We start from the raw sequence: 27151 nt of genomic DNA on the forward strand, positions 1-27151 counted from the left end.
ATGATTCCTTATTGATTCATTGCACATGAACAATGTTTATAAAGATGTGATTAGTCAAAATGCTTTCTTGGAAATCACTAGAAATTATTAAATACTTATACAGTCATCAGCTTAGTCATTTTAATAAATTTGAATTTTTAACCTCTATTAGCCTATCAACTCTAACTTTTAACATATAATTTCAGATGTACTACAAATGATCTGTGGCCCATAACTGTCAGAATTTGGCTTATGTCCATAAAAATCTACTACAAAATCAAGTGCTGCCGTCAAAAGCAAGAGTTAAAGGAGCAGAAATGGGCTCCATTTAGCTATGGAAGCATATAGAAACAGTTTTGATTATTCTGCTCTTTTACAGTAGCTCTCAAATGAAATGAAAGCTGATCCTTTTTGAGAGCTGCATTATTTATAATCTGAGTATATACTTCATGTTTAACATTGTATCGGCAGCCTATGAAATGTCTCATGCTCAACTTCAAAAACATAGAGAGACTGCTGCTATAATTGAGAGAGCCTGTATTCCTATAGCACAATTCTCCCGCTATTGTATTACAAGACACTGGAACAAAGTAAAGTTGGACAGGTAACATTTTCAATATTGCTTATGGACTTGACTGTCATTGCAACACGTGTTTAAAAACACATTTGAAAACATTGCCCAGCATTTTCAACTGGCTCCAAAAATTTGAAAAAAAAAAAATATAAGCTTGAGGCCAGTTTCCTAAATCCATACTTAGTTTTTCATCTTGTTAATAGAACAGTCTCCAGGATCTTCTGTAACTAGGTATGAATTTAAGGCTTCTACTTCTGAAATGTTTGATTTAATGTCTTGTGCTACACATCTTTCGGATGCACAGGGTGAAGTTTTGATCTTGCTGAATCGAATGGAAAGTTTTCATTATTTTCGGTTGGATTAGCATTTCAGTTGTTTTGGGGGCTTTCAAGAATTCCTGAACTTGTTATAAGCATGGGCACCAGTTACCTGTAGACTCTTAGCAATCCCACCTTTCAATACACAAGATCAAGAATGATAAGGCTGCCATGCTGTTATTTATGAATTTTCATTTAGTAGTGAAAGCTTTGAACATGATTTACTTAAAGTCACACCATGAACAGAATTCTTACTTTGCTTTTTCCTCTGCAGAGGTATTATTTGCTACTATGATACATATAAATTGCAGAACATTTCATGATTACTTCAAGTAACACAAGAACATACTGCATATACTTACTAGAACATTAAAAATCACATTCTGATTTAATGTAATTAAATATAGTGTTCATCTAGCTTCTCATATTGACTGTAATAATCTACTGCAGAAACTGGATAATTTCTTGAAGACAAATGAATAACTGAAGAGTAAGATGCTTATCACTGACAAAACAGTATTAGAAATCAGATTTCAGGATAACCCTATGACAGACCCAGAAACTATTTTGTTGACACATACTGTCGGGATCTAACTTATTTCATCAAAATTCTGGTTATGTACAGCTTCTCCTTCATTTTTCTCCTTTGATTGTGTGCAGGACAGCACACACAAAACTCAGATTCCTCAGGTTTGAGGTGACTTTATTAAAAAAGTAATAGCAAATGTAGAAAAGGTAGCTAGGAACAGAAGCAGTAAAAGATGGAAGAATTAAAATAAGAAGATAAATAATGATTTAAATTACTCAGGAATACAACTCAATGCTTTCAAATGATTTTAGTTTATCTGTAATATATACACTTTCCACTCTTTCACTTCACAATGATTGTAATTGCTAAGCAGATCTTTTACAGACGTGAAAACAGAAACACAACAGCAATAAGAAGCACAACAGCAGGTTAAAACAGAATTCCCTCACTTTGCATTTTCAGTTTCCAGATGCTTTTTGTCTCACCAATAAGGAGCTTTAAAAATGTTCTATTCTTGATTGTATCCTTCAGTGCTTTAGCAAGTTTTTTTTCCTAATGCATTTTTAATTATGATCAAAAGTGTTGTTTTGAATATGTAGATTTCAAAATAGAGGTCATAAAACATAAAGTATTCCACCAGAAATGCTTGCTTGACAGAACTTAATAGTCTAAAGAACAGAGTTGTTTTCTCCAAAACTTTTGATAGAAACAAGAGACTTGAGCAAGTGACACTGATCTCAGCCTATCAACTCTGCTGTGACTGGCTTTTCAGATGCCCAGATCATTCATCCTCCAGGCAATCAGTCATGTTTAAATTCCCAGCTCCACCTTAGCTCTGACTGCTTTCCACACTGTTTGCAAGATAACAGTTTAGCTCACCAGACAGAGATGGAGAACCTATTTTGTTTGCTTTGCACCAAAACACATATAAAAAGTTGGAGTTTTTGGCTGTCCGTACGTGAACTGGGACATAAAAAGTTATTATGGAAATTCTTCATCCAGTCAGCTCCAATTTGCCATACACAGTCACCAGAAAGTGTTTTCATTTTAGAAGTAACTGGATAAAATCAGAGGACTATAAATAGCCAGGAAAGACTTAGCACCATTAAGCACACTATTTACTATTTTTTTCCACATAGTAAAAATAATAAATGAAAATAATCAATCCTGTAATGGCAATGTCCAAATAGTATTTTTGCTTATAACCAAGCACGTTACATTAACGTCCAGTGGAAGGTATAGGATTAAAATTTATGGAGAACAGTGATGACCAAAGGAAAAAAAAAATGTTTCAGAACAGGTTGTCAGCAATGAGTGTTAAACATAAACGGTAGCGAATCCCCCTGCAGAGATTCTCGAATATGGATGGATTTAAGTTCCAATTTTTGAAACATCTTGTAAAGTGCAACTATAATACTTCAGGTGGCTTGACTAAAAACAGATCCAAAAGGGAAAGGGTGAGGATGCTGTGGAGGAAAAGATTCAAACGTAGGGAAAGGATAAAATGTTTTATTGTGGGACTTCCTGAGTCACTACATGAGGAGAAACAACCGAAGGACAGCAGTGGAGGCACACACGACTGCCCTCCCCGGCGCGGAAGCGGAGAGAAGGGAGCCAAGGCCACATCTCCCTCACCATGGAGAAAGCTCAAATGCCCCCGTCACCCTTGCAACCCTTTCCGCCCTGCCCGCCCCCTCGCGGGCACCAGCTGAGGGCAACGCCTTCACGCCTCCACACAGCGCATACTCGCACCGCCGCTCAGCGCTACCAGTGCGCACGCGCGGTACTCTAGGCATGCGCTCAGTGCGAGCAGGCGAGAAAGCCGGGCGGAAGTGTTTGCGGCGGGCCGGGCGGAAGTGGTGCTGGCGGCGGACGGTGCCGCGCCGCTCTGGCGGGCAGGTACCGGCGGGGCGTGGAGCGGGGCTCCGCGGGAGCAGGGGGAGGGCGGCGGGCGGCGCCAGGAGGGCATCGCGGGGGCTCCGCTGCCCGGTGCGGCACCGGCTGTCACCGTGCGCAGCTTCCCTCCCCGACATACCCGCTCCCCGTCTCTGCTGCGGAAATTCAGCCCCCGCTTTGACAAACCCAATGCTTTAGGGCTTAGCAGTGTGTATATGTATACATATACTGTGTATGCGCACTGTGTATATATATAGTATTATATATATGTCCTATATATAATAAATATATTCTGTTTTATCTTCTCCTGGTAGTACTTAAACTACTTAAGCACTGAGTGCACAGAAAGCAAAGTTTTAGTTCCTAACACATCTAATCTAATACTAAGCTCTTGCTATTAAACATCTCAGCTTCTTGCACTTGCTGGATTGCCTCTGAAATAATTACAGGTCACATCGGGAATGGACCTGCTGCCCTGTTTTCTTGAGGTCTGTTCATATTGCAGTGAGTGGCTGCTTTCTAGAGCTGCAGTGTTTTTTAGGTAAATGGCAGCATAAGAATCCATTTTCCTCAGGTCACATTTGTTTGTTGCTATTTTTAAACAATCTGATTGGTGAATAATCTGATATCAGATATAATCTGAATATAATCTGATGTGAATAAAGTAAAGGAGTTAATATTTATTTATTTTTAAGAATTCTAGTTGTATGCTAGTGATGGCAAACACCAGCTCTGTTAGAGTAAAAATGGCCTAGGACTTACTGCCAGAGACTTGCACCTGAGAACCTGTACCAGCATCAAGCTGAAGTCTGATGGCCAAGGGGATAAAATGTGTCACACTTCTGACTTGCTTTTTCCTTTTGTTTTAGTTAGCTGTTGTATTTTTCCCTCAAGGAACTCTCAGTGACATTACAAGTTACTAGACTGTGTCTAAAAATGTCCAAGCTACATATTTTCATCTTCTTGAGTGTTTATAGTGGCATTTTAACTGTCCACATCAATTAGATCCTGGTGTTCATGGTTGTTCCTTCATTCTTTATGACATTTTGGTGAGATTTCCTCCCCAGATCTGCACAGCCATGTGTTTATTCTCTGATTTGGAGAATGACTTTCAGTACCTCACTGCAAGGAGCATATGCTTTAATAAATAACAAATCTCCTCATGCCTTTGCTGCAGCTTCCTTATCCCAAAACATTAATTCTCTTTATGGCGTTTTCATATGTCAGTGAAATATTTCTTGGTTATAGAGAAAGAAATAATCTTTCTAAGTTACGTCTTGCTTCTTGGGATTTCTTTTCTTCTGCTCCAGAGCTAATCTCTTACTAGTTATGGAAGAAGAATTGTGTACTCGAGGAGGGTACATAGGAACAATCCCTAAGTTTTAGAGATAGCCGAAGTTAGGAGCCAGTAGTGCATATGTTTGGCTTGAACAAAGGTTAAATATTAGGTGTATCTGTGTAATCCAGGAAAAAAAGTAATTGTGTACTATCCGGTGAACTGGATTGATGTACTATTATGTATGGTAAAACAGATCCAGCTTCAATTTCCTCCTTCAGGAAGTTAATTCTGGAGTCAAGATGGAGAATATTAATGTATTTAATTTTCAGTCTTGTTCTTTTCAGGATTAATGGCAATTGAATTCTTCAGACTTGCGGTGTTTAGAGTGTAGTTGTATTGTCTATAGTATGTCATTTCTGAATTTTGTACAGGAGGTACTTGAAAGTACTCTAGGTAAGTTTGCGGGTGACACTAAATTGCGAGGAGCTGTTGACTCCAAAGTTGAAGCTGAGTCAGCAGTGTGCCCTGGCAGCCAGGAGGGCCAGCTGTACCCTGGGGTGCATCAGGCCCAGCACTGCCAGCCAGGCGAGGGAAGGGATTGTCCTGCTCTGCTCTGTGCTATGCAGCCTCACCTCGAGTACTGTGTGCAGTTCTGTGTGCCACAGTATAAGAAGGACATAAAACTATTGGAGAGCCTCCAAAGGAGGGCTATGAAGATAGCGAAAGGCCTAGAGGTGAAGACGTATGAGGAGAGTTTGACATCTCCTGGTTTGTTCAGCCCAGAGCAGAGCAGGCTGAGGGGAGGCCTCATGGCGGCCTGCAGCTCCCTCACGAGGGGGGCGGAGGGGCAGGCGCTGAGCTCTGCTCTCTGGGGACAGCGACAGGACCCGAGGGAACGGCATGGAGCTGGGACAGGGGAGGGTCAGGCTGGGTGTTAGGGAAAGGTTCTGCACCCAGAGGGTGGTCGGGCACTGGGACAGGCTCCCCAGGGCAGTGGTCACAGCACTGAGCCTGCTGGAGCTCAAGAAGTGTTTGAACAGTGCTCTCAGACACAGGGTCTGATTTTTGGGTGGTCCTGTGTGGAGCCAGGAGTTGAACTCGATGATTCTTGTGGGTCCCTTCCAGCTGCGGATATTTATGGTTTATGACTTCACAGTATGAATAAAAAGTGATAAAGTTTGTTTTACATCTTATTATTTATAATTTAGGATCCTATTAGGGGCTTAGTTTTTCTGTTTAAGTATGTGTTTTGAGTCCCCCTTTGAAGGAAATAACAGAATTGTGATATTTCAGAGAACTGGACACGAAAGACAAATATGTTGGACCCATTCAGCAAATAAATGCAATGGGGAAAAGTCTTGCTTTGTGGTCTCTCTGTCTTCTCTTGCAGGAAATGCTTGTTTCTCTTGATCTGGGGTAAAGAAACAGGACATTAACTGTGACTGTCTTTACATTACTTACTCCTTGTATTTACTTAGAGATATGAGGTCAATGGGTCGTCATTCCATTACTGGTGAACTATGTTATTTCTGACTTACTATCAACTGTGAAAATTTAGTTGATCTTCATTGAATCCCAGGCATTCTCCTTGCTCAAAAAGAATTGTACAAAAGAATTCAGCAACTTGTATATCCAGAATGTACGTGGAGTGATTCCTGCTTGTAACAGGAGGTTGACTTGACCTGTCTGTCACTGCTAATAAGATGTTTTGCAGTGGTAGAATGTTCCCTGGGGCTTTTGACTATTAAGGCATGTTGGTACCTTTAATTTAATGTTGGCAGCATATGAGAACATTTTTGTGTACTGAGCTTGTGACCTACAGCTTTTTGTGCTGAAAACTTGTAGAAACTTTCTACCCCTTTTTAATGATAATTACAGTCCAAAATTTGCTATTTCATGTTGCTTAAAGAGGTGTGGAAGAAGGGGAGAAATGGTGATGAATTATCTTGATTGTAAGAACAAATTTGCCTTTCGTATGTGCCTTTCTTAGGAAAAACATTTCTTACTTCTCTGTTGTTCCTGTGTCTCACTCATGTTGTGCTGGCGTTCAGGTCAGCAGTTTTGTATTGTTTGTGGCTGTATGGTGTTAACTACAATTGTAGCTGCAGCTTGTGGTGTTTTAATGATTTTCAATGTGCATTAAGGTATGATACAGCTAATCCAAGAGTTTCAGTTCTGGTGTGAGTTTTCCAAATACAAATTATGATTTTTTTTTTCTTTTTTAATTTTAAGGTTGTTTCTGGGGTGTGCTGCAACTAAAAGAAAAAGCTAATTATTTTGATTTCTGTCTGAACCAATGAAAAGACTGAACCTGACAGCTTTTGTTGTACACCAGACAATTTCTTAGCTCCCTAATTCAGGTCTTAGATGTTTACAGTCTTAGGTTGCAGGTGAGAAGAATGAGTTAAAGTCCTTCTTCATATTATTATTAATAGTATTAAAATATAGGAATTTCTTTCTCTTCTTTCTGGACCTCGAGGTAGAGGCATGCTGTGATTGCATTATTTTGGTGGAATATGTCCTCATTCCAGAAGAACAAATTTCTAGAATAACTGTTTATTTTTGTTGAAGCGTAACCTTTGTTCAAAGCTGCTTCTACTAGGCAATTGTTTTCTGGTGTACCACGTTATTTTTTTTTATGCTTTTGGAATACATGTTAATATTCCCTGGATGATTAAGATGGAACTAGTGGGTTGTAGTAGTGGAGTAGTCTGCTCCCCTGTCACAAATGTAAAGTCTAGAAAATTAATAGGTAGAAAATTAATTATAGGGCAGAGCAGCGCATGCATGTTGAGCCCATAGCTATCCTCAGTTACTTCTCACTTGCTTAAAAAAGTGATAGTTACCACTTTTTCTGGGTTTGCATACAAGATGTAACCTTTTGAATAGTTCTTTGATTAGTAAAATTATTAAGCTTTTTGGTCGCTCTATCTCTGTACTTTTGTCACTTTTAGCTATTGGAAGGCAATAGGTGTTTTCAGTTCACTGCCTACTTTCCTCTATGTGTGTGTTTTGCAGCCATCCCGTTTTTCTGCTAGTCAAAGAGTGTCCCGTGATGCTGTCTACCTTTCTTACAGCCTCCTCGCCCCCTTCCTTATGAGTAGCTCTGTTTATGCCACTTAGAGAATTCTTGAGCAGCAGATTCAAACTGGAGTGATTCTTGTTGGTGTTATGCAGACAGCCTTTTGAGAGCAATGGAGATACTCGACAGACTTATTTTCACTTAGCTGATGTTCACAATAGGTATGAATGCCAAGGACAGCACTAAAGATATTTGCACCTAGATTTGGGAAGCCAGGGCTTGCATTGCTTCTGTGTTGAAAACTTGCTTTTGTAGCTCTTGGAGCTGCAGTGTGTGTGTGTATATATACACCCACGTCTTTGTGTTTTAATTGCAGAGAACAAAAATCTGGGAACTTCAGTGTTTAGCAGATAAAATACGTGACCTTATTTTTATATGTATAGAAACTTAAGGTCTGGAAAAACAACAACTTGTTTTCTATTTGTATGTTATTTACATGAATTACCTAATTGTGGGAGCATATGTTAAGAAAGTAGTGTAAATAATATGGGCATGTCCCACTGCATCAGCTTGTATACGTCTCTTTTTCAGAAATTTTCCTTCATAATACTGAAGACGTGCAGAATATTCAGCCCATTGAAATAAACAGTGAAGGCTTTTTTTTTTTTTTAAATGAAAGCAAGGGGGCTGTAGAATTTGAGGGTAGAGAGAGTTGAGTTTTTAAACCTGAATACCTTTTCTTTATTTTAACAGTGGTCTTTGTATTGTAACAAAACATGTCTTGCTTTTATATGTCTCTGGGAAAACAACAACACGGAAACATTTATGTAATTGCTCAAGTACCGTAACAGAGAGAAATTTAAGAAGTGTTAATTCATTATGTTGTACGTCTCCCTAGCTCATTCTGATGTTGCTTGATGAAGAGCAACATCGCTGATTAACTTTGAAGTTGACTGTTTCTAGATGAAATAGATCGGCCTCTCAGGCTGCTAGAAGGTAGTGTGAAGTAGATACTTTTGACTGAAAAGCTTTTTAAGAGTTTTAGTTGCCATTTTCACTATAGGCTTAAAATCCTAGTCAGGTAATGACAACGTTGTCTTGGTTCGTGTTTGAAAACATACAGATCAGAGTCATCAGAGGTCATCAGAGGTGTTGCACAGGACTTGTGAACCCTCGTAGCTCAGTAGTTAAAGCAGTCTACAGAGAGGGCAGCGCGTGTGCCTCTTTGCACCTGGGTTTTGCCCCTCTGGCTCAAGTAGGAACTGAAACCTGAATCTGGTGCTGTACCTGGTGGCCTTGTAATGTTGTCATCTTCTGAATGATACAAAGCCTCCTTGTTTCGTGGGCACTGGGGAGGAAGCTACAGAGAAAGAAGTTGCAAAGTAGGGGAATATATATTGTGAGCGAGTGAGATGCATGGCACTGTGGCCTTGTTACTCTCCTGTTACTGAGTCTCCTGATTTCAAGTGGATGCTTAGTTGTCTGAAGTAGATGTGGGACTGGTTTTCAAAGTCTAAGCTACAGATTTAAATTAGACACTCAAGTCAGACACTAGTGTTTTCCCCATGAGATACCATAGTTATCAGACTCTCTACGATGTATTTTGCTTTTAAATGCATACTTGGTTTCCTAGATGCAATAGGAAACCAGAAGAAACCAGAGGCTGTTTTGTTATTACTGCTTTCTTAAATGTTAAGAAAAAAGCCGATGTTGCTACTGAAGGGTTAACTATTGTTAACAAATTGTCTATTAGACAAGAATAGGCTGCTGGAGAGTTTCCTCAGGAAGGAGGAAGAATGGAGCCGTTCAGTACCAGAGAAATAGTCAGTAAGTGGAATCAGATAGCTTTGGGTACTGGAGTGACAGTGAGGTGAAGAACCTGGTTTTTTTGTTTGTTTATTTTAAAGAATATCTTTAATATTTCTGGGTGTTTGCTCCTGTATTCATTGGCTTATGTTTATAACTTGCCATCTACTGGTCTTTCCCCTCAGGAAATGTTAGGAATTGTTTGGGCGATGGCATCCCATTTCCATTTAATTTTAAGGGAATACGTTGTAAGAATTCAGTCTCCTTAACATCGAATAAGCACTCTGAACTGAAAGGATAACGTATTTTAAGCTTTTAGTTAGTAGCACACCAGGTTTTGTGTTCCTTCCAAAGTAGGAAATACTTTTTTGTGTGTGTTATTCACTGTCATATAAAGATTGCTGAAACTGTCTGAAATAAGGACTATGGCTATAATCTTGCCAAATGGGTTTTTTAGAAAATAGAAAGTATTCTTGCGTAGTTTATTAAAACTTACTGAAAATTGAAGATTGAAAGTGCTGTGACTTTTCTGCAGATAACACTTTAAACAGAAAATTTGCAACAGGAAAAAAACAACAACAACAAAACCAACAAATACCCTAAGTCAAAAAGAATGAGATGACCACGTAATGAGAAAACATAGCAAAAACTACTTATTGCTATATCATTTTTGTATCTTTTTTTATGTGTAACTTTGCTACAATAGACTCTTCTCCCTCTCTCCCATTCTTATTATCATAATAATAACATCACCAAGAATTTGTATCATCGACTTCAAGCACAGTGAGGACAAACGATAGAAGCTGAAGTCATACATTTCTTAGCTTTTTTCTTGCGGTGCAGTGTTTAGCATTTTTAGAGGCCCATCTTATTTTCTTACTATTTTTTTCTTTAAAAAATGTTGTTCAATGTATCGAGTAAAGTCTACATAAGCATATTACGTTTACCTTAGGTTGAACAGATACTTTATTTTGAAGCAGTCAAAGTGTCTTATACAGAATGTAGTGACTGTTTACCTACAACCTGTGCTGAGGAAGGGGTCTCTTTATTATGAAGATTAATATATGTTGGCCCATATGATAAGCCACATACAAGGTAGAAGTTTTTAATGTGAGTCTTATTTCAGAAGGTGTGGAGGCTGGCTTACATGACTGCTTTGACTATATTCTTCCCTTAGGAACTGTTATCCCAGCTGGTGCCTTCCAAGAGCACCAGGTGTGGTTCTGGAGATCTGAGGAGGCTGATACAATTAATGCCACTGATCGTTGCTTCACACGTTGGAGTCATGTAGGTAATAGCTGTCGAGGCAGCCTATCTGTGATTTGGGCAGCAACATGGATAGGAGTTGTCAGCTCAGGGATCTGTTGCGTGACGACCGTTAACAGCTCCCCATTATTATAAGGACCTTTTACTCCTTCAGGTAGTCTTGTGTGCTTGCTATGAAGAGCTTGGTAAGCATAGTCAGTTAACATGCAATGACTTAGCTATTTTCTGATCTTAAATCTTCTGGGATGTTTGTTCATTTGTTTGTTTTAATTTTGGGAGGGGGTTGAGGGACAAGGAAATCTTGCCAGTTGCACAAACTGCTTTGAAAATCAGTCATGCAAACGTAATGCGTCTCCTGTGGATCTTCTTCTCTATATTGCTGATATACTGTTGCTGATCCAGCTGTAGTTGCACTTCTGCTTTTCACTTGGCAACAAGATTCTGCTTTGGTTTTGCCATTCAAAGTCCATCTTTGTTTTCTAATGTGCATTTCTGTACATAAAGCATTCGTACTGTTTATCTTTTACATTCACCAGTTGTTTTTAATCATGTATAAAGTAGTATTTTGTTGCCATTTCCAGCACAATGAAATGTTTTCCAAATAAAAAGTTACAATGGAGGTCTATCACCAACCAAATGTTATGTTCTCTCTTCCTGATGTTCATAGTACTGAGAGATGAGGCCAATCCTTCTGAAGATTTTTAGTTTTGTATAATAAAACTCTTGTGTTATGAAATAGATTTTCCCCTTCTGAATAAATTGCATCTTCTAGTAACTCTTAGTTTGAACAAGCTGAGTAGCTTCAGGAGTCCGTTTCTCATTTTTGTTTAGATAAAGCAACCATGCCTGTTCAGCTGCTGAAGATCATTAAAGGAAAATCTGAGCCTCCACTACCAAGCCACTTGCAGAGGGAGGATTTAAAACATTTGCACGCAGGCTTGGATCATACCAACAAATACTTCCAGGTAACTTACTGACAAAGAAATTTTGCTTTGAAATAGTTCCTGCTTTATTTGTAAGGGGTCTACATATTTTGACTCAGTTTGTGACTTACTGGTGCTCTGTGTTTATGTACGTCTGTTGCATAGCTTTAAGTAATGTAGAATTATGACACTGTTGGATTTAGTTGCATTGTTGCTAATGATTCCATTGGTCTCCATTTCTGCCCCTTCCTCTTACATGAGCAGGTTTAAATTTTGTAAGAGGTTTTCTTATATAAATATATTTCTTTGATATATTTTTCTTTATGTACCCATATAAAAATACTTTACTATGCAGAAGACTGTGCTGAAAATTAAAGGTTTGAGGGAGGTTATTTATTTTTTAAATAGTAATAAGCACCACCATCCTGCTAAAGATCAGATTTCTCAGTGATGTATTTTGAAACGGTTTTTCTTTCTTGTATGAAGCAATTCAGTAGCCAGTTTTATGAAAAGAGATCTCTGGCAACTATATGCATCAAGACGTGATTAATTTTTTTAATCAGTATCAATTGCGCGTTATATATTTTCCAGTACTCCCAAATATATTTTGGTATATATTCGAAGTACAGTCCTAGTGTACTAGTATAATGCAGCAGTATATTTTTTCATTCCTAAACCACATATACTCTGTAAAATGCAGTGCCGATTCTTGAGGGTTTTCTTTTTTTAACCTGTTTAATTTTTTTGTGTGCATGGTGCTGAAAATCCTGTTTACCATCCCTGGCATTTAAGAAGCTAGAAATCAGCATCATCCCAGGCTTGCTTTCTGACTGTTAAAAATAAAAGCAAATTCTGGAGAAAACCTTAGGTGGCTTGCATCCTTAAAAAATGATGCAAATGTTTTAAAAGTATGAACAGAAGTGACATCATGATTTTCTGCATCCAAAAAGAACATTTTGCTTCCCCACCTGTATATTCCCAGTAGCGTTAGTGCTTATCTGACTCTGCGATGACTCAATTGAGAGAAATAAACTGGTGGGAAACTATCCATATTACCAGGGTAGTTTTCAGCTGCTCTTCTTCCCTGGACTGGTTCATTCTGGTGTCAAGGAGATGCCAGAAGTAAAGCATAAAGGAGCAAATCTGCCCTTTTTGGAAGTAGACTAGAGTGTGATAGGAGGTGATTTGATGACATAAATGAGGGAGAATGACCCCTTAGGTCTTGTAAATGAACAAATGGAATTAACATCCAGTGGTGCTTATAAGCAGGGTTTTTATTCCTCGGGGTGTAGCTTTCTGTCCCCGTGCACCTGCAGGGCATGTAGGCTTTTCTGTTTTTAAAGAGCTATTTCTGCAAGCACCCTCTGACACTGAAGAACAGGGATTCTTGTTCACAAAGGAAATGCTGAAGCAGACGGAAGCAGATTCTGAATTAGAAAAGGTTTCTGCCGAAGCAAATGTTTCCAGTAGGAAAGCAGGATGATTATTAACATACTATGATTTAAAGCATACGTGTGGTTTTATAGCTAATTGCTGAAAGAGAAAGTGTACAGAATCTTTCTCAGAATTTTGTCTTATATTAAGAAAACTTCATGCTGCTGCCAATATGGATTAGTAGGTGACTAAAGCAGCTTGGCATAAAACCAGTACAACTGGAGAGCTGATAAAGCTTGTGCTAATGCACCATTAAATATGTTGGAGAATCCAGTTCCGCAGACAGAGCTTGAAGAAAATGTTAGGCTGCACTGATGTTAGGTTATCTTAGTGGTGGCATGCTGTTATTCCAGAGCTGCCAAAAGTCAGGTCATGCTTTGAGAAAGAAGGAAGGGAAGAGGAGGATTTTATGAAGTGTTTTCCTTTTGCTCTTCTGAAAGTTTTTTGTTTCTAGCATCCCTCTGAAGATTATAAAGTTTAATTTAAATTTATGTTCCCCATTAAATGTGGGAACACAGCACAACGAAAGTCCATACATCCTCAGTCAGGCTGTGCCCTGACTGAACCTGATGCCACCTCCTGTTATTTCATTATCCTTTGGACTTTGGCAGCTGAACCAAACCTGAAAAATGTGCTGTGATGTCCCAGAGCACTGTTGCTACTGTCAAATCAGCTCTTGGACCAGACTGAGGAACTAGACTGGCAAGGAGGGAGCCAGATTCACTAGATGAATTGCACAAAGACAGTTTGAGGGTTAGTCTAGTGGTAGATGGAATGGGGAGGCTTTTGGAAGAAGTTTGTCTATGGTCTTGGTGTGCAGTGCAGGATTTGTGGGGAAAAAAGTGACTTGGAGCAGGTTTTGTGAAAATTCGGAGCCCAAGAGTTTTAGGTATATTGAGAAAAATGAGTAGTATTTCTGATGAGAAAGAGGACTAGAGAGTAGGTGTTTGGGATACCAAGGCAAGTAGTGGGGGCATGTTATTCTAGTGAAGGTTGGGGTCCCAAAATCTGAGAAATGATTTGAAGGTAGTGGGATGCAGAAGGAAACATGGAAAGTAAAAATGGTCAGAAAGTAGAGTCCCTATCTCATAAACGTATCGTGTTCTTCAAATAGTATTTGTGTGGATTGAAATTTCTTTAATAAGAAAAAATAGAGGTGAATATTGTGTTCCTGAGGTGACTGCTTTATTACAAAGAATTAATTATAAGAGCAAATCTATAGAATTTGTTTTACTTGTGAATACAGTTCAAGACAAACAGTCTCAAGAAAAAATGTATATACTACTTGCGATTTTAAACAAAGTTGTGATTTTTGTGAATGAGTGGAAAATCTGTGTATTCGCTGACAGATCTCAAAACATTATTCTACAGATGCTGATTGTTAAAATATGTATTTGATACTTCAGTCTCACATAGGAGTTTAACTGCTAAAAACACGTAGTTATAGATTTTTGACCTTTGTTTTGGTCTAAATGAAATATTACTATTGTCTTAGAAGTAATAAATATAGTAAATATTAAATACAATTCAATATAGCTTTTTCTTAGTGTAATAAAATTAAACTATGCTTCAGGTTGGAAAAGGAGGATTTATGGATGTTACGTAATTCTTTATAAAGCAGTAAAAAGTTCACTTTTATTTGGATTCCTTCTCTGTTAATATGTTGTTGTAGGACTAATTTTGTTCTGAAAAGCATCTACAATAACAACTCAGTGCTGTATATTTTATCCTAATTTGGTTTAAGAAGTGTTTACTAACATTTAAATCAAGTTTCCTAAAGAATGTTTGTTATAACATCACAGTGATTTACCTGACTGTCCTCTTAATGTTGCTTTTGTGCATTTATAGATGACTGCCTCTGCTGTGTCTTTATAAGAGCCCTTTTATTTATTTATTTTTTACTGTGCTGTTTTATAGTTCTCTTAAATGGTTCATAGACTCAGTTTTCAAATTCCTGTGTTTTTCTTTATTGAACCAATTTCTATGCTTTTATCCCTGAAAATGACAGTTTTTTTACCTGCCTTACTGGGTAGGAATACATTGGACTAACATTTTTGTTAACATTGAAGAAGAAGCTTTACTGGTGAGATGCCATGTTTCTGAAAACAGGCAAACCAAAATAGTTCCAAGGAGATGTTAACCTATGTAAAATTGCAGCAATTTTGCTTCAGTGTAACTTGGAACTTCATTTTAATAATACATTAATATGTATCATACATATAATAAAATATATTTTATGTATTTAATAGAACCTTTGAATCTTTTAGAGCATACTATTGATTAATTTTTATATTGCTGCAGTTTCCAGGCTTTTTGATGCTGTTTTGTAATTCCAGATGTACATTTTTTTATTTCCACAGTTTATTCTTATGTACTTATGTATTCTTATTCTTTATTCTTATGACACAGTATCTTCTTATGTGTCTTTTATCTCTCAACTGTTTTTTTCTATATATATTTATGTTGTAACCTTTTGCCAGTAATTTTTGAGGAATTGCTTCATCTTTAAGATTTTGATTGCCCGACCCATTTTAGCTACATTTTAGCCTTTGTGGTGTAAGTAGTAAAATGTACCTCCATATCTATTATTTCATTGTGCAGTCTAAGCTTACCATGTAATCTGTAGCATCTAAGTAGTTTTGACCTATACTATTTCATGCATGGAATTTCCTGTATATCCCAAGAATATTGCTCTTCTTGAGCAAGTTCTTTTTATTTTTTATTTTTTTAAGAATTCAGTTGGTATTTTGCTCTTATTTTAATTCTACCTTTTCTTCTTTTAGCTCATAGAGATTTCAGTTGTTATCAGTGTTTCAGTAACATACAGGTATATAGTCCTAGTTTATATATATATGTATATATATATATATTTATTTTTATTTTTAGGGAGTTGTTATTCTTTCCTACCCACTAACAAAACTTGGAGATGGGACAGACTTTTTCAAGATTGTTCTTCAAGGTACTCCATTTGCTTTTTTTATTCCCTGGACTTCTCAACACTTTTTTTTTGACATAATGCTATTACACCGCTAGTACCTGCTTTGTGTTCAGAAAATGTTTAGACTTGAAATAATGTCTAGAAATGTTCATTCCCCCCACAACTGGATTATTTTAAACTTACACCAGATAAGTTACCTGTGAGCAATATGGTCTCTGTATTTTTCAGTAGACTTCTTGTTGCAGAATCTTTTAAAATACTGTTCAGGAAATTCATTAGCTATGGGTAGTTTTAATAGAGTATTTTTAAGCTTCTTATCATAAAGAAGGACTAAGAAATATATACACTTAGTTGTCCAGTATATACTATGTCATTGTACGTTTAATATGGGTCAGTATGTTGGTTAGCAGTAAAACATATATATTGTATTTCTTTAAACTAAGCTGTTCAAAGAAAGATTTTCAGCTCATTACTCAGGTATTCAAATATCAATAGACACATTGCTGTGTTGGAAGACTGAAGTTGTTCATCATGTAATAAATGGTAGTTTAAAAAAAATCTCTCCTTCTTAAGTCCAAAGCTTATCTTTCCTTCCTACCAGGAAGTAGAAGGATGTCATTAGTCAGGAGTCCAAATTAATGTTGGACTTCCCATTTCTTTCACCTTTTTTCTCAGCTCCTTCCTTACACTTGTTAGGGAATCATCACTTGCCCCTTTTGAACCTTCCTGATTCTACAAATTCTGTGACTATGGCCAAACTGCAGGCTAGGGGGTGCAGATCCTACCTGGCAGTGCCGCTTGTGATTAGTGTCACTAGAGGTGAATGATGTTGATGGGACTGGAGGGCTGGCTCCCTGCTGGCTTCAGAGTTCCCAAGGATAAAAGCAAAACTTCATGAGTCTTGTTAATTTCAAATGACTGTTCAAGAAGGCTGAGAGCTTCTGCATGTTCTCCAGAGCATCAAAAAATAAATTTGCACATCTAAATCATTAGTGTTATTTCTGTAACAATAACAGCTAGGAAAATCTTCTAAAATAACAACTTGATTTCTGCTTTGGTCCTCCTGGAAGACTACTTACTTGATATGCATGTGTCCTGGAGGATTATCTCTATTTAATCCAGTTCTGTGTTAATGCAAAAAAATCAAATGTGACTAGTTAATATTTCCTTTCTAATATTATGCACTGAATTGTTCAAGTGGAAATCTGTGTCATTTCTGCTTAATGTACACTGATGCAGAATATGTGCCCATATAAAATGGTCATCTATTAAAGAATATTTTGCTGATTTACCTATAGTTAGCACACAGAAACAGTTTAACAGCTATTTTAAATGATTTGCTGCTTGTAAATAAATTGGAATGAAGTGTTAAGTTCTGAAGATGAATTTATTTTGGAAACATCTTCCTGTTACAGTTTTGCTTTGAAGAATTTATGGTAATTGGATTTTTTTTTTTTCTCTAGATAACTTGTGTGCAAGGATTGACAGCATCAATATTTTGATATATGGAAAAATGGCAGATGATTGTGCAAAAGTTATACGTAATGGGGTAAAATATATTTATTTTTCTTATTTTAGAGTTTGTTTTCCACAGATGTATGTTGCTTTCTTATTTTCTTTTTGTATAGCTATCACCAAAATTAGAAATAGTCTGTTTAGTCAGTTAAAATCTATAAATACAAACTAGAAAAAAGTATTTGCTTGTGTAAATTCGTTTGGACAATAACATTGAAATAAAGCAGTTCTTTTTGTTTTTCAGTGCTGTTTCCTTTACTTAACAAGTAAAGGATCATGAATGTCGATGATAGAGAAGCTATCCTTTTATGTTCATAAGTTAAAAGTCTATTGCAATTTGATAAGGTAGACCTTAAAATTAAATTGATTTAAGATAATTACACTAAAAACTTTTTTTTTTTAAATAACTCAAAACTGCATAGTTTTCTTTATTGTCTGGGTGCTGGCATCTTGCTTCGTTAGAGATGCATCTTGGTTTGATAGCTGCAGGGTAAGGGACATTGGCAAGTCAGCCTATGAGTTTCAGTGAGAGAGTGCTGCAACTAAAGAGGGAAAAGAAGCTGAAAACAATTACCTCAAGTTAATAATTTTGATTAGATTGCCTGTCAGTTTGCTGACGTTTCAATGTTAGCCAGATATCGACTTGAAGTATACGGTACATTATACAGTCATGTTAGTGCTTTATTGTTTGTGATATAAATTCACACTGAAAATGGAGAATTATTTAGTGAAGAAAATTGAGTGTTGTTTTCAGGTTTTTAGATATATTTTTATGAGCAAAATTTAAAAGCCTTCTCAAACATGGAAATAGAAATGGCTTAGTTAAAATTCTGTCTAGGCTTTTCAGTTCAGATCATAGAATTGTGATATCCTGAGTTGGAAGGGACCCATGAGGACCATCGAGTCCAACTCCTGGCTTCACACAGGATCACTCAAAAATCAGACCATATGTCTGAAGGCGTTGTCCAAATGCTTCTTGAATGGCATACCTGGTGTTAAGAACACTTCCCTGGGGAGCTTGTTCCAGTGCCTGATCACCCTCTCAGTGAAGAGCTTTTTTCCTAATATCCAGTCTAGTACACCTGAACTCTGTTGATCTACATGCTGAAAGATAAAACATTCAGATGTTAGGGCCCTACATCAAAATATCATCGAAAGTCCAAATTGCTTTGAATTTATGGGATCTTTTAGTTTCAGTTCAGAGAAAAGCCTGCTCTTTTAATGTAATTCTACCTAAGGATAAATAATGATTTTTGCTCGTTTCTCAGCTCTTGTTTTCTTCTTTTTCTTTTCTTATCTTTTTTTTTTTTTTAGAGAAGGAAAGATCGATTTTCACTCCTTTGGAGTGATCTTTCAGTTTTTGGATAGTAGCTTGCACTCTGAATTGTACTGGCTTCAAAGATGCATATGTCAGCTCTGGAGACACATGGGACTGATGCTGCAAATTTCAAGAACTACACCTATAATTAGAGCTGATGTGTTTATATACTATGTAGTAACCTATAGTATTTTTTTCTATAATTAGATGCTTGTATACTTTCAGACAGTGAAAACTTCTGAAACTTGTTTTTTCCTCTGTGTTAATCTTACTAAATTAATATAGCTTAATAATAATAATGACTTTTTTAGTTGTTTTCCTGTAAATACATATAGTTTAGAGAGAAGGAACTAAGCATTTAGTTATCGCTTAGACGATCCTCAAATGTAGGCGATGTTATACATTGACTACTTTTTCAAATGAAATTGTTTTTCAATTAAAAAGCGAAAGTGCCTTACCCAAGAAAAAGTTTAGTATTGCCCTTTTTTTTCCAAAACTGTCTTTTTGAGACTTTTCAAACTTTTGATAAATGAGCTGAAGTCACTAAGGAGGTTTGAAAGTTACAGAACGTATAAGAGAGACTGACATAGTCTATGAAAAGGCTGGCCCCCAAAAATACCAGTATTATGAATGTTTAGTAAGTAGTTGTGAAATATATGTGAAATCTTCCCTTGGAAATGAATGATGCTGGCATACATATTTGTCGATCCTTCTTTTTCTCTGTCATTCTGACCTTGTCTTGTTTTCAGTCACATAATATATGAGTTAAAATATTCAAAAATGCTTATTGTATTTTTAATGAATCTGTAAAATTCTTCAGAAGTTTTAATCAACAATGCAATTCCTTGCACTTCAAGGGTTTTTTCTGACATAATTTACCATGTGGTTTCTATCAGCAGGTAATTGATCTTGTCATGAACTGAATGGGATAAAGCTTTGTTTTTAAGAAATTGCTGAGTCTAAGAAATATTTTCCAGCAAAAGGTGCTTGTTCTGACAGGTAGCATGGCGGTGGGTCTTGGGAAGTACATGTTATCTGTACTGTGTAATCTATTTAATAGAAAGTCTGTGGAAGAGCAAAAAAGAAATAAATCTACAGGACATCTTCCTCTGTTTGCAGCTAGTATCTTGGCAGTCAGAATAGGTTATATGAAGGAAAATTCAGGAACACAGTGGTCGTGAATGAGAGATTTCACAAATAGAATTCTTTCAAATGAATTTAACAGTAAGGAATAAAAATTACCTAGATTCGTTTAGTGGAACGTGTACAGATATTGTGCTATTAATTTGACCTTGAAATTGATGCATGGCCAATTTCAGACTTGTGTGAGTTTGAGGAAACAATACCAAGGGGCTTGGGTAATGTGTGCAGGTCAGAGAGCGTTCAATTCTAAATCAGATTGTGCTGTGAATCAAAGCCTTGTTTTACTGTTTGTCATATGCCATGCAGAAGAGAGAAATGTGCCTTGAATATCAGCAAAATCAGTTCAGTTGGTTTGAGACAGAAAGTCCTACTTTTACAAACCTCAGATATGTATGAAGTAAGAAGTGTCAGTCTTTATACCAGGATGGGAAGTTCTTGAATTAATTTGCTAAATATACAATCTGCAGAATGATTTTAACTATATAGAACTAATGATTTTTATTGTCCTGATTAAAATACAAATCATGAGCAAAGCCTTGAGTAACAATTAGATCAGTCCCAGAGAGCTGAACAGGAAACCACAACCCACAGGCAGCAACCCTTAGAAAGCCAGCACTAAAGTCAGTGGTCTTCCCCGATAACCTGAACCTTCACACTGCATACAGTCCTAAATTTCAAAACACTGTGCAAGGCTTATGTAAATTTTGTTCATGTTTAGAAACTGCAATTCACAGCCTGTCAGACTTGACCAAGAATTAATGACAAATCTGAGAATACATCTGTTCTTTTTATCCTTAAAACTAGATTTTGAGGATAGTGCCGTCTTACCACTTCTTTTGAAATTACAGACCTTTCATAGGTATTTATTGAATGTCATGTTTTGCATTGCATGTTATGTAAGAGTTGCCATCACCAATAATCTCTGTTATTCACAGAAAAGTTTCTATTATCAAGCTGTGTAAACACTTGAGTCTGTGTAAATCTAAAGTTCCTTCTGAGAAAGAAGTACAAGACAAGTAAAGTCAGCTCTCCAGTCCTGACTCAGCAGCTAAGTTTCTGAATCTGGTGCAGCCTGTAATCTAATAAAATGCTGAAGCAGGAATAATGGATAGCTTTTTATTTGAAGGTTGATTCCACTGTTGAAGGAACACCATGAATAGCATCAGCAGTAGAGAGGGGAAAGATGTGTACTGCACGTGTTTTCTGTAAAGTAGCTGAGCTGAAGGTTGTGTTTCTATGTTTTTATCTGTATCTGAAAAGAATGAAACAACTTTAATGTATGTTTGCAGGGTGGCATGTTTCGGGTGCAGGGAATATTAAGTCATCTAATTGTTTTGACCCATTTAGTTGGACCTGGTGCTTAGGGACATGGTTTAGTGAGTGACATTGGTAGTAGGGTGATGGTTGGACCGGATGATCTTGGAGGTCTCTTCCAACCTTAATGATTCTATGATTCTAAGCTCTGAGTACACCTTACAGTTAGGTGACTTGCATATTATCTTCTAGTCAAAATACACATTCTGTACCCATTTATGACACTACCAGAAAATCACCATGCCCTATGTAGTTTTGCTGTATATTAAATGCTCTGTTCAAGCTTATTTTTCTTGCATTTTTTTTCCAAATCCTTTAATAACTAAATATATTAGTATCACTTAAACCAGCAGCCTTTCTTTTTCTTGCAGAAAATTTTAATGCTTTGGATCTTAAATCATTCAGAGTGGCATTATCAGACTGCTGAAATAGCAAAAAGAGATATCGTAGTGCAATATTCGACAAAAACTGTCAGCTTTAATCAGAAAACTCTTTTATTTGTTATAATCAAACACACAAACAAAAGTCATTCATTAAAAACTGCTGAAAGTGCTTTTGGTAGAAGGTCAAATAGGAAAAGGGCTTCAGGTCTAATATGATTGTTCTCAGGTGTGTTTGCATGAGCATGAAAGGGTTTATGGGAATGGATCATGTACGAACAACCCTTCCATCCTGTTTTGGTACATAAGCAGCTGACTTTAAAAGAGCTTTACATTGTGTAAGAGTTCCCAGCATTGTATTTTTTCTTGCTCAAACACCTTTCTTAGCATGTCTACTTCCTAAATGTGTTTTCCTTCATCCTTCTTCTCCCTTTATTTTTGGGGTGAAGTTACTACTAAAGGTGATCTGCTACAGGTGCTTAAATCCTCCCTGTTCTTCTTCACTTAGTGGTGTCTAAGGTATTTTATACCCAAGCAGCAGCAAATGAAACTGCTGCTTGTGCTGGAAGCTCAAGAGTGATACCAGAGCAGTTTGTGTCTCTTTTCCTACCAGCAATCTAGTGATTTACTAACTTAGTTGACCCTTAAGGATTAAATTGGAAGATGTCAATTCAACCAATTTGAAAATATTTTTAAGGAGAATCTCTTCAAAGTGTAGCTGTAATGCAGTAACAACAACCAAGAAAGGAATGTCTTACCAGTATTAGTCAGAAATGTGACTACTTTTTTAGTTTAGTTAATCTTATGCAAGGAGTCAGACTTCAGTATATTTAAAGGGTAACCATTTTCTTGCTTTAGTCAGTGTGACTCTTCCCCTCTAGCTTTTGCCAGTAATAGTAGCATGAACAATTCAAATATTTTAGCAGAATTAAAAAAAAAAAAAAAAAGCTAGCTGAGGTTGGTTAGAAATATGAATTTCATGGGTAGAAGAACTTAATAGAGAAACTTAAAGGCAGCATTTGGAATTTGTTTAAATCTTACCGTAAGTCTTAAGATTTTAGAGTGAGATAAGACATCACATCCTCTTTTAAAAGAGTATGTACAGCACTTCACATCTGTTAATCACCCTGTCTCCTTAGGACACCTGTATAGTTGCTGGATTTAAGTTGGCAAAATCACCTACAGCAAGAGAAGATGGTAGACATGGTTGTCACCTGGAGGTGTCGGAAGAAGCTGGATCAGCCATTTATGTACGTGGGTGCCCATTTTTTTTATTTTTTAATAAACACCTTCATTAGAGTTTTGCTTTACTATAGAGAAAATATTTGTTAGAATTTGAAGTACTGCAGATTATTGTAGCATGTCCATCAGGAACCAGACAGGACACATTCATGTGTGCACAGTTTTATAATACCTGACTCCATCCATTTTGTGAAAGTGGTGTAGCTGAAAAAAACATCTGTGTTATCTTGCTGATGTGTGGGAATGAGTGTTCTCCTTTCTGCCCAAGATTCTGAAAGGCCTTGATGGGAGTTCTGTCCCTACTGATAATACTCTGCAGAATAGCCTGCAGTAGAGAAGAATGTTTTGCAGTAGATAACACTGAGATTACAGAGTATGTCTGAGAAGTACACTGTGTCAAAATATGATGCTGAAGTGATCCAGTGTGGTGCCAGACCCAAATTATCTCTGGCCTCTGAGGTAAAATTCTACTTTCTGAGTGCAGAAATTTGGCCTTCTTAGAGCTGTTTAAACCATTCTTGCCCATAATACAGTGCAATGGTGCACACAAGGTAAAGGGTGCAAGAATGGTTTCTACTTGAGAAACTGTGTGTATTATTTAAAGTAGGTGTTCACTAAGTGTAATCAGAACAGATTTTTTTGTAGGATCAAATTTTGCTAGCTTCAGAGGTGATTCCGATAGGAAAAGTGGCTTTAGTATTGTTTTCTAAGTCTTTGCTGTAGCAATATCAAATCTTGTTACGATATTTGTGCTCTCTTCACTTCTGTAATCAGTGAGTTTGCTGTTTTTTCTCCTCAGATTTATGCTCAGCCAAGCACAACTACTGCTTCAGAAACTGCATCTGTGGTGAGTTTATATTTGGGATTTTTTTAACCCACGTAAGACAAACTGCATGTAGATAAGAATGTGTAGTATTCTTTTTCTTTCCTGTTTATTTGACATCCATACTTCCGTCCTAGCAGTCATTTGTTTAGCTTTTAATTTTGCAAATATTATGCCTGGAAAAAGAGATCAAATATGAAAAAGTAGCACTTCTGCGGTATAGTTTCCATCTAGATCTAAAAATAGGCTGCATGTTGGTTTAGGAAAATATGAGTTAGAAAGGTACCTTCCTTTCCAAAACAGTTTGTATGCTACTCCTTTTTTTTTTTTAAAAAAGTGGATCTTCTCTTGCTTTAAAATCAGACTTTGTGTTTTTAACATTTATTTTGATTACTATTTGGAACAAGTCTTTGCCTATCTAAATTAAAATTCTTCAGGAAGTAGTATATTAAAGGCATAAATTTTGGTATATGAAATTTAATTGTCCTTTATCATAAGGTTAAAGATTTAGTGCTGAAGATAACACATCTTGGTTTTGTCTTAATTGTCTGAGAATTTTTTTTCCACAATACAGTGAATTAAAAACACAGTTTTCAGTCAGTTTGGGAGAACTTATGTTTTTTAAATGGGGCTAATCATCGTATTCTCTAATCTTAAGATGAGAGGAAAGTTAAATAGTAAAAAGTAGTCCTTAATTTCTTTAATCCTTCAAGAAATGGGCTGTTACAATAGAAACTTATGCAATTGCTGTGAGAGGTGAGATCCCCAAATCAGTGATTCTGTGCAGAGACACTGCTGATAAAAATTAAAAAGAGATTTATGTGCGTGCTTTAAAACGTCCTTTGGATGGATGCGTTAAGATAAATCAATAAAAAATTGCTTTCCAGAGTTCTTTATTGTAATGACTTTCATTTACCTATTCACCTATTTCATATGTTGGAGCTTGCTTGAACTGACTGACTGGCTAGTTTACTGTGAGAAAGATGCAATCACAAAAGAAATGGAAATATAGGTCTTGTATGCTTCATTGCCTGTGAATGAATAAATAAAATTTAGAAGGTCTAAAGTGAGTAAGGTAGAAAAAACCTTTATTTATTAAGACAAGTTAAAAACATACTTAAGGCTGGATGGTGTTAGAAGACAGAATTCTGGGTGAATGTTTGAATAATGTTTTTTCTTCTGTCCCTTAATTTTATCATGCCTTTCTAGTCTGTTGCACCAAAATATGTGTATACTCCTCTGAATCATCTTAAAGATGGAACTATAGTGAACTTGTATGGTATTGTGAAATTCTTCAAGCCTCCATATGTAAGCAAAGGAACAGGTATGTACTACATTTAAAAGATTTAAAGTCTCTTCCTTCAAACAGAACTGTTTTCTCATAAAATAGTTAATTCTGTTAAAATTGAACTGGAACAACAGATTTTGGTGATCCTTTAACCAGGGTTCTCAGCTGACATCAAGGGAATGGAATAACAAATAGGGAAGGGATATCTGAGTCATTTTAGGCAGACTGGTGTGGATAGCAAATGAAGAAGATACTTATCAAGCTCATTGTAACAGTACAAAACAGTGAAAAGGACCTGAAAATACAAAAACCTTGCACCTGTCTTTGTGCCAAAGGATTGCTGTGTAACTGTACATTTTTTCCTCTAGATTTTGACAGTTATGATATGCTACAAATATGTTGACACCATATTTGTTACTTGTAGAGGCTGTGCAACAACTGAATCATTATTCCTCTTTGCAAGGTGAACACTTAACCGATTGTTCTAGTTGTGCTAAAAGATTGTAACATTTTGCTAGGTGTTCAGTAAATACAGAGCTAGGTGATATTCTTGTTGAATTTGATTAATCAATAAATTTGTTAATTGAATAAGAATTGATCCAAGTATTTTCTGCTTATTATAATTTTACTGTGCACTTTAAAGAGTCTTTTTCTTCTAAATATTTCTAATTGAACAAAAAAGAGCTGTTTATGATCATGACTGTTGATTTTCAATGTCTTAATTTTGCATGCAGTAGTTTCTTGAATCATGTCAATAGCCTTGAATTTGGCTCCTAAATACAGAAATTTAAGAAGTAAGCATAAAATCAGAAACAAGAGTTGGTGGCTTGTCTGCAAAACCTTTTGCAAAGAGATCTGTGTGACCTTCCTTGCTCAATAGCTGCCAGCAGCACTCAAGCTGAGGTACTAAATCCCTTTTTGGGAGTACAATGCTATACCAACAGTAACGTGGCTTCCAGAAAGAGGTTTGCTTACAGTTAGGACGTTTGAAACATGAGTGGAATTACAGAAGGCTATGCAAGCATGGTCACACACCTAAAAGGCAAGGTCCAAGTCCAGCTGAGGTTCAACTAATGGCCACACTTTTTGAAAGCTAAATAACTTGCAGCCTTTGTTTGTTTTTCAGTGTATCAGTGGGAGGAATAACTGGGAGACCTGTGCCAGTGTATGTATGCTGGTTTCAGTATGTTCAATTTATCTACACTGATAGTCTGTATTGTGGGCTTAGTTTAACTACTTCCATTTGGTGCATGTAGTATTCTTCTAAGTAAACATATACTGACCTTGTTGACAGGAAATTTGCGCGCTCAGTGTGCTTGGAGCTGAAGTGTGGCCTAATGCTTGCCCATAGAATGGATAGGAGATGTAGAAAGGTGTGTGCTGCACTTTGGGTTATCTTACACAGAGCGTCGGCTGTATTAAAGGCAGCCGCTGAACCAGTCAGCAGTCATAATTAAGTTATGCAGAGTAACACAGTTTTTTTTTTTTCCAAGAATATGTTGGATTGTCTGGGTCCACAAGCTAATGAATAGCATTTGGGAATGGAGCTGCATTTTTACATTCCATTGACCATGTCAGGAGAAGCAATAACACTTGTAGCATTTGTCTCAATGCTCTGGTGTCTGAAGAGGAGCAATGCTTTGCTTCGGATACATTTATTTTTTGAGATGTATTCCCATTGCTTGTTATAGCAGATGACAAGACTCACTCCTAGAAAACAGCTCTGCTTGGCATTCTTACTAAATGTTAAGAAGGTAACTAGTATTTCCCAAAATAACTGTGAAACAAACAGAAAAACAAATCCAAAGAACATAGGGCAATCTAATTTAAACATTAACATTTAAAAATAGATATAGTCATTAAGTTGGGAACTGAACAAGTAATGGTCCATCTGTTTTATAGCAAATATACTGCATGTATTTTTTTCCTCTTGAGACTGAATAAAAATGAAGATTATCATATTATACATAGTTTTCGATACACTAAAGTTATTATACTAAGCAATACATTGCAGATCTTTCAGATGAAAGTTGAGTTTTGATTTGTATAGGAAGAAGCAAATGTTTTCATGTTTTGCTGTTTTATCACTTCTAAAATCATCCCTTGCAGTGCCTATGAGAAAAAATATTCTACCATGTTGAAAGTCTGATGACTTTATATTTCAA

General features: G+C 36.6%; 1 protein-coding gene across 4 annotated transcripts in view; it reads left to right on the plus strand.

Moving 5' to 3' along the window:
- Positions 1 to 3183: 3183 nt before the first annotated feature.
- POT1 (protection of telomeres 1) overlaps positions 3184 to 27151 on the plus strand; it is a 73550-nt gene continuing 49582 nt past the window's right edge. For 2 of the 4 annotated variants that reach the window (XM_040549667.1, XM_040549648.1), the window contains exons 1-7: positions 3184 to 3298; positions 11500 to 11633; positions 15912 to 15984; positions 17427 to 17512; positions 22773 to 22883; positions 23675 to 23722; positions 24908 to 25022. In XM_040549667.1, coding sequence (XP_040405601.1) covers positions 11511 to 11633; positions 15912 to 15984; positions 17427 to 17512; positions 22773 to 22883; positions 23675 to 23722; positions 24908 to 25022 — 556 coding nt within the window. In that variant the 5' untranslated portion in view covers positions 3184 to 3298; positions 11500 to 11510. Of the gene's footprint in view, positions 3299 to 8874; positions 9424 to 10577; positions 10694 to 11499; positions 11634 to 15911; positions 15985 to 17426; positions 17513 to 22772; positions 22884 to 23674; positions 23723 to 24907; positions 25023 to 27151 lie in introns of those variants that run through there. The other 2 variants (XM_040549640.1, XM_040549659.1) reach the window with 2 other exon arrangements.

The sequence above is a fragment of the Cygnus olor genome, chromosome 1 (genome assembly GCF_009769625.2).
Source record: "Cygnus olor isolate bCygOlo1 chromosome 1, bCygOlo1.pri.v2, whole genome shotgun sequence".
NCBI classification, from domain to species: domain Eukaryota; kingdom Metazoa; phylum Chordata; class Aves; order Anseriformes; family Anatidae; genus Cygnus; species Cygnus olor.